Genomic DNA, 8,335 nt, shown 5'->3' with positions numbered 1-8,335 from the left:
TTAAAGAACTAACCCATATCCTGCCTGTTTATTAGTAATAGGATTAGCCTAATGTGCAGCTCCTTCTATACAAGTTTTCTTCAATAGACTAAATTCACAAGTCATGTTCAGACGAATTGATCACGGATCAGGTCAGACTCGGCCAAAGTTTTCAACCCTATCATCAAGCACCTATAACGTTTCTTGAACAAGATGAAATAAGTGAACAAGAAATCATGAGATCGAGTGCCCCCGAATTCTCATCGAGCAAGATGGATTGAGCAGAAGCAAAAAATTAAAGATGAAACTATTCCCCCGTGGAGCTAGCTAATATTGAGGTGAATTGAAAATATTAAAAAAAGTACCCATTTTAGGCCTTAAAAACAAATTTTCATACCATCAAAATAATAAATCTAATGGAAATCATAAATTTGGTGAAGTAATTGCAACTAAATTAATAAAACAAATTCAGCCTTCTTGAATGCAATAGTACTCAAAGAAAAGTGTACAATGAGAAATTATCAAAATACAAGGTCAAAAGAATTAAGAGATTATTAATTTTTGCATTTAGCCTCAATATTTGGTACTATCTTCAAAAATTCAACACACATACAAAGATTTATTTATTTTAAATAAACTCTAACACAAACATACTTATATAAATATATCAAAGGAAGAAGAACAACAACAGAAAAAAAATCAAGCAAAATTAAGTAAACTATAGAAATGCCAACTTTTGAAGGTTTATGGGGTAACAGTCGTTGGGTGGACCTAAATATGCGCGCCAAGTGAAAACAGCATTGGCAGCCTCAGTAGGATGGAATGCATCCCAAAATAGGTAGTCGTTATGATTAGCGCATGGCATTGCCAATGGTAGACAAGTTATTTGTCCTTGGTTTCTCCCTATTCCACAACAACCAGTGTCTATTACCTTGAAACCATATAAGGAAGGATTGTTAAGAATGTCACCAAAAACAGCATAAGTGTTGGCATACAGGAAGGTGGCACCCTGGTATCTGGTATTTAACTGATCTACAAGTGACTTTAGACCTTCATTGAAGCTACCAAGCATTTGATTAACTGAGTCTACGCACCTTCCGAGCGGTGCTCGACCAGTAGCTCTTTGATTGGGGATGCACCCCAATGGTCCTATGCCCGCCAACAAAAACTTACGCAGTCCCACGCTGTGGAGTGCCACCATCTGTCGGGCATAGCGATTGAGCAAGAGGTTGGCATAGTCGTGAGGAGTGTAGGAGCTGTAGAGGCTGCCAGGTAGTAAGTAATTGTTGATGTAGTCATTGCTTCCAGCCACAATAATGGCTATAGACTTGGCCAAATACTGTGTTAGGTTCGTTGCACCCATCATTAATCTTAACTCGCTTAAATTAATCTCAAAATTCACCACCTGCTGGCTTAGACCGTATCGTTGTCCCTGCAACACACACCCCATAAAATATTAGCTCATCACATCATTTTGTTGACGTATAATATTCATCAGCTGATGAACAAACTCTACTTATAAATAATATAGTATTGTATCATCATCATTATTATTGGAGTGAGTATGTTGGTGCATGCTACATGTTTTTGTTAAATTATATGTACAAAATTAAAGAATAATGATCATGTATTATATAGATACTACAAGTATTATTGTTAATTGAAGGATCTAAATTCATCATGCAAGTATGCATATATAATAAAAATCATAATTATATACACAATTAATATTACATGTCTCTACGTAATAATAATAATAATAATAATAATAATAATAATAATAATAATAATAATAATAATAATAATAATATGCTTTGGAAACACATGAAAACTATTTCTAAATGAATACAAATTCCTTGAATAGTTGGAGAGACTTCAATGTTGTGTTGAATACCTCTTAAAGATTGAATTATGGAGGGAATGCCAATGATATGGTTACTTTTCAAAATTGGGTTGCTGCTTGTGGTTTAGAAGACATCAAATGCAAGGGCTCTTTCTTTACTTGGAATAATAAGCAAGAAGGGGTGATAGAGTGTATGCTAAATTGGATAGGAGTTTAGCAAACTGAGAATGAATTGACAAATACAATACAACTGAGGTGACTTTTCTTCCAAAAGGTTTTGAACACTCTTCTGCTATCCTTTCAATTTATCCTAGCCTCCAGATTATGAAATAATCCTTCAAGTATTGTAATTTTTGGAAAGATTTGAGAGATTTTTTTAATATTGTGAAAGGCTATTGGGAAGGAAAAAGTTTCAGAGCAGCGAATGTATCAACTTGTTACTCATTTGAAATGTCTTAAATCGAGTCTGGAAGAATGGATTAGGCATGATAAATGGGATGTCATTATTCAGGATTAAGAGTGTCTTAACAAGATGCTTTATGTGCAAAAAAAAAAAAACAAATCAGCTTGATCAAGGCCATTGTGACTTAATTAAAGAAGAACAACTTGCTTAGGAAGACTATACATTACAACTCACAAGAATTATGTCTAGTTCATGAAAACACCAAACTGTTTCATGCAAGTCTAAAATATAAAAGTCATTAAAACACAATTTATTCAATTACAGATCAAGAAGGCACAAGGAGACAATCAAGAAGGTGTCACTAAAGCCTTTCTTGATTTCTACAACTCTTTTGTTGGGTTCTAAAGCTCATCATAAAATAAGAGTTCACAAAAGTATTGTTTGGGAAGGTAATTTGATGAGTCAGAGTCACGCCGATTGGTTAACTTGTGACTACAAAGAAGATGAAGTTGTACTTGCCTTGAAGTCAATTCCAGATGAAAAAGCCTCGGAGCCGATTTTAATAGTGCCATTTTTAAGGATACTTGGGAGATTACAGGAACTGAAGTTAAAAATACCATAATCCTATCTTTTTTGAACTCTGGCAAGTTATTGAAAGAGATCAACTCCACCATAGTTACTTTGATCCCGAAGTCGATTTGCCGAAAACCTGTTTGTGACTATTGATCCATTGCTTGCTACAATGTGGTCTATAAAATAGTCACTAAAATGATTTGTAATAGACTAAGCGAGGTTCTTCCTGATATTCTTTTTGAGAACTAAAGTGACTTTGTAAAAGTAAGGCAAATTGCTCACAATATCATGATTTGTCATGATATGGTTCGTGGCTATGATAGAAAGAGTGCAAAGTTAGCTTGCTTATTCAAGATTGATATTTAGAAAGCCTATGACACTCTTGACTGTGACTTTTCTTAAAGAAATGATGGAAGCTCTAAATTTCTCTAAAAAAATTGTTGATCTTATAATGAGTCGTGTGACAACTCTGAGATTTTTTTTAGCATTAATGGAGCTCTTCATGGTTATCTTCAGGCTAAAAGAGAATTTGAGGCAAGGGGATCCTATGTCTCCTCTTTTATTTGTTATAGGAATGGAGTACTTGTCAAGAATTTTGAAGAAACTTGCAAGCAAATAGAACTTTAAGTATCATCTGAGATGTAAAAGATTGAATCTTACTCATCTTTGCTTTGCAGATCATCCGTTAATATTTTGCAAAGGAGACTATATCTCAACAACTCTTTTACGTAGAGGTTACAAGCTCTTCTCCAATTCCTCAGGGCTTTGTGCTAATCTTAAAAAAATTACTTGTTTATGGCCGAGGTATGATACTTATTTTTTTTGGATAGAATTATTGCTATTTCTTGTTTCCAAAAGAGTTTGCTGCCTTTTAAGTACCTTGGTATGTAGATTTGTTAAAAAAAATCTCTAAGGCAGATTGTGAGTGCTTGGTTGATAAAATGGTAATCAAATTCGTATTTCGATTAGTAGGAATTTATCTTATGCATGTCGTATTGTCTTGATAAATCTAGTTCTCTTGTTAAAAAATTCCTATTGGTCTCAAATCGTTATTCTCTCTGAGGCTGTCATCCAAAAAATTAATCAAATTTATCATGCGTATCTTTGGAAAGGCATTGAGATCCTAAACTACCATGGTCATGTGGCTTGGCAGGGCATTTTTAGTGATAAAAAAGTGGGTGGCCTTGGCTTCAATGATATTGCCTTATAGAATCTTTTGTGCCATAGACAAGCATGTTTGGCCTATCACACTAAGAAGAAGGATAACTTTTGGATTAAGTGGATTAACTCGTTTACTTAAAAGAAGAGAATTGGTGGGACTATGAAGTTCCACTTGATGCTAGTTGGTGTTGAAGAAGGATAGTGAAAACAAAGGAAAAAATTAAAGCTTTCTTCTATAAAATTGACTTTCAAAAGTTTTATTTCTCCACTTCAAGTTTATCTCACAAAATGCAACAAACTAATATGGAGAACTGAAAATATAATCTGATTTAAGGCAAGTTTATTATGCCTAAATATAGAGTAATTATGTGGCTACCCCTTCGAAAAAGACTCCCTACAAGGGATCGGTTATTCAATTTTGGTAGAATCTAAGAATCTACTTGTTTACTGCGTGGTTGATCTCTTCTTTAATTACTGCTATAGCAAGAAAGTTTTTGGAGGAAATTATCATTTGGTGTGGTCTTTCCTATAAAGAATCCGAGATTAAGAAGTTGATTCATTAGCTGTTGAAAAAGAAGCTTTCGAAAAGAATAAGGAGGATCTTTGTAAGTATCATTTCTTTACGGTATTTAGCATAGTCGAAACTTAACTTCCTATTATTATTGTTCTTGTAAAAATATTGCCATTATGATTTAAGTTAGATTTCAATTCATGAATTTGAGTAAGTTCAATAAGAAAGATAAAGATTGATTGGGTGAAAGATAAAGATAAAGATAATTTGTTAGACTTTGCATTTTTGTATGTTGTATACGTTTTTATTGTGAATATACATATTCTGATTTTCTATAATAATAATATAAGATGGTGTATATAATTAATTACCAAAATCTGGCCTGTTTCATCCAAGATGCCACCGGCTGCCGATGCATAATTAACTCCTCCAAGTATCCTGGTTCCCACCGTAGTTGGATTTGCAAACGGAGGTACATAAGGAAGACCCAGAAGAGCTCCTACATATCAATATAAGTTGTTATATTATATGTTATATATATGTATATTCAATTATATAGTTAATTAATTACCAAGCATATCAGCAATAGTTCTGCCATTAGTGAATCTTCCAGTGGGGCGGCCTCCATTAAAATCGCATCCGTAAGGATAATAATTAGCTTTGGCCAAAGAGCTAAGGAAGTTGTTGTTGCCGTTGTCAACTAAAGAATCCCCAAAAACAAACATTGCAGGAACTTTTACTGTGTCTGCACACGAAACAACCGTAGCCATTATTATAAGTATGCCATGAACACCCACCAATAACCATAACCACGATATTATTTTCATTTCATACATAATTACTTCTACACTATTTCTAAATATATGTATACATATATCCTATACAGTAGTTGCTCATATACTATATATATGGTGGTAATTATATATTAATAATTATGTGATGACTTAATGTATGTTACGACACTTAATTTGTAACGTACGGCGTTGTAGTATCTCAATGAACATAAAATGCTGTTTTTCAGCTTATTTTTGGGATTAAAGTCATTGTTTTGGACGTCGGTTATTAACATTTTCCTATGTTGATAATCATGATTGTATCTCTCCTATGTTCTTATGCATGTTAGCATATGACCATATAGCGCAGCTTCTTCCACGTGAATTTCTTTTGGGAAATTTGAAATTCCATGCTTAAAATACCTTATAATTTTTTCCCTAAATGTATAGTCATTAAAATTGGTTATATATGACCACTTTAATGATTTTCCTAAACTACCCCTCACATTTCAAACCATCCCTCTCTCTTCCTCTCTCTCAGCCGAACCAAGAAATCCCAAACCCACTCTCAGCCGACGCCGCCCATTCTCAACCCAGCTCAACCGACGGCCCCACGGTGTACCCAGTTCCGGCGTCGACGCTCAACCCCGAACCACCCAAAAGCTGCACCCCCTCTCAGCCCCAGTCTCTCTTGAAATCGAAAACGAAAAAAAAAAAAAAAACCCACCAGGTCCGATGGTGGGACTATTGGGTCCGATGGGGTCCGACCAATCGGACCCATCGGACCCATGGTCCGACCATCGGACCTGGTGGGTTTTTTTTCTTTTTTTCATTTTTTTTTTTCTTTTGGTTAGAAAGAGATGAAGAGAGAAGGGGGGTCCGATGGTCGGACCATGGGCTCCGATGGGTCCGATTGGTCAGACCCCATCGGACCTGGTGGTTTTTTTTTTCGTTTTCAATTTCAGGAGAGAGTGGGGCTGAGATGGGGTGCAGTGTTTGGGTGGTTCGGGGTTGAGCGTCGACGCCGGAACTGTGTACACCGTGGACGGCCGTCGGTGAGCTGGGTTGAGAATGGGTGGCGTCGGCTGAGAGTGGGTTTGGGATTTCTTGGTTCGGTTGAGAGAGAGGAAGAGAGAGGGATGGTTTGAAATGTGAGGGGTAGTTTAGAAAAATCATTAAAGTGGTCATATATGACCAATTTTAATGACTATACATTTAGGGGAAAAATTATAAGGTATTTTAAGCATGGAATTTCAAATTTCCCTTTCTTAACCTTTTCCTCATAATTTTCAATAGCATTGCTACCAACACCATACTAATGTGTCCAAGGGCTGAGGTATTGCTTGGGTTGGAGTGGCCATGGCCCCCCTCAATCTCAACAAATATTTAATTACTTTGATAATATAATTATTATCTATTAAAAAAAACTTTTAAAAATACTGTTATTTTGTATTTTTTGGAGATATATAATTAAAATTTATAATTTATTAAATAGTAAATGATTCACTTAAAATATTACATATAGTTTTGTATTCCAAATTCAATAGAAATTTTTTTTATGGAAATATTGTTTGTAATTTTTATTATCTACTGCTACATAAAATTTTTGATTTCCAGACAAAAAAAATAAATAAACAAAATCTTTTGATCTAGAAAAAAAAAAAAAAAAAAAGAAGTAAAATATAATAACTTTAACACTTCCATGGATATTTTTGGAAACTTTGACTAATTAATTACTAATGTATATTGAAAAATATTTAAAAATTTTATTATAATTATTAAAAAAATTCAATGTTAAATATTTTTTATTATATAATATGAATTTTTTATGTAATTACTAATTATTTTGCTAAACAAGACAATAAAAATTAATATAAAATTATCACTTTTACATCGAAATATATAATTTATTTTAAAATATAATATAATTATTAGAATGTATAATTAGGAAATTAATATCATAGTAATTATACAATTATATCTAGACACTCCTTATTAATAATTTTTGTAACGTGCAAATCTATAAAAATATTTTGTTATAATAATTGGTCCCCCTAAATATTTCGTCATGGCTCTACCCGTGAATGTGTCTTAGGTATAGTTTGGTTATTTTTGAGTTGTGTTTTTTAAATATTTTTAATGAGCTTAGTTTCAGTTAGTCTAATTTTACATTTTAATTTGTTTGTGTTTTCAAGTTTTGTGGATAAACAAGAATTAGAGTAAATGAAGAAAAAATGGTTTAAAATAGAAGAAAAATATAAATTTTAATGTTGGTGTGCAAAAAGTGGTGTCTTGAAAAGTTTTGTTAAGTCTTGGCAGATTTTTGAAGATAAAACTAAAGATTTAAAAAAAATTGAGTTAGCGCCATGACATAGAAAGTTAATGTTGCGGCGCTAAACTAGAAAAAATTGATTGAGAGCAATGCAATATTGAAAGCTAAGAGGTGCACCATATGGATGGGTTTTGCTATGCCATGACATGGCAGCTTTTTTTTCTAAATGTTTTAGGCACGCCATAACATGGGGTTTTGTAGTGTAGCGGCCCGCCTCTCTTAAGTTTTTATTGAAAGACACGAGCCACGACATGGTATATATTTTCAATACTGTGGCCCACATATAATTTTTTTTTTTGTTTTTGCTTATTTAGGTTTATTTAATCTAATTGAAAGAGATTTTATTATGCAACTTTGGAGGCACGAAAATTAGAGAAAAAAAAAAAAAAGATTTTTCAAACACAACAATTGTTCTTCATCAGTTCTTCTTTTTTGCTTTTTATTTTATGTTTCCAATTTGTTATTTGCAATTATTTAGAATGACAATTATGAGATAAACTCCTATTTAGAGATTTTAATGGAGATTGTCTAATACTTTTTATGGATTAATGCAATTTTCATATTTTCTCTTCTATTAATTGTGTGAACTAAATTTATTTGTGCTTATTACATATAATTGATTGGCCATCTTTTGTATGATTTGTTATTCTAATATAAAATTTGAAAAGTGAATATTGATTATGCTATATTTTATTAGTCATAGGTTTCGATACAAAATAAAAGTATTTGTGTGGCTTGTGTAGCATTTGGATTATTACTT

At 32.9% G+C, this 8,335-nt stretch overlaps 1 protein-coding gene across 1 annotated transcript; it reads right to left on the bottom strand.

Moving 5' to 3' along the window:
* Positions 1-441: 441 nt before the first annotated feature.
* Positions 442-5,430, bottom strand: LOC115717918 (GDSL esterase/lipase At1g71250-like). The gene is made up of 3 exons (XM_030646886.2): positions 5,042-5,430; positions 4,842-4,969; positions 442-1,411 (listed from the first exon to the last, which is right to left on the bottom strand). The coding sequence occupies exons 1-3, from the start codon at positions 5,304-5,306 to the stop codon at positions 698-700; spliced, it is 1,107 nt and encodes a 368-aa protein (XP_030502746.2). The 5' UTR covers positions 5,307-5,430; the 3' UTR covers positions 442-697.
* Positions 5,431-8,335: the final 2,905 nt, after the last annotated feature.

The sequence above is a fragment of the Cannabis sativa genome, chromosome 5 (assembly GCF_029168945.1).
Source record: "Cannabis sativa cultivar Pink pepper isolate KNU-18-1 chromosome 5, ASM2916894v1, whole genome shotgun sequence".
Taxonomy (NCBI): domain Eukaryota; kingdom Viridiplantae; phylum Streptophyta; class Magnoliopsida; order Rosales; family Cannabaceae; genus Cannabis; species Cannabis sativa.
Note: the sequence above shows the minus strand (reverse complement) of the source record. Positions and strands in the feature narration are given on the sequence as shown.

Coding starts and splice junctions, on each gene's coding strand:
- LOC115717918 (XM_030646886.2), bottom strand. CDS start 5,306: ATGTATGAAATGAAAATAATATCGTGGTTATGGTTATTGGTGGGTGTT. Junction 4,970..5,041: donor AACTATTGCTGATATGCTTG/GTAATTAATTAA, acceptor ATTGATATGTAG/GAGCTCTTCTGGGTCTTCCT. Junction 1,412..4,841: donor ATGAAACAGGCCAGATTTTG/GTAATTAATTAT, acceptor TGTGTGTTGCAG/GGACAACGATACGGTCTAAG.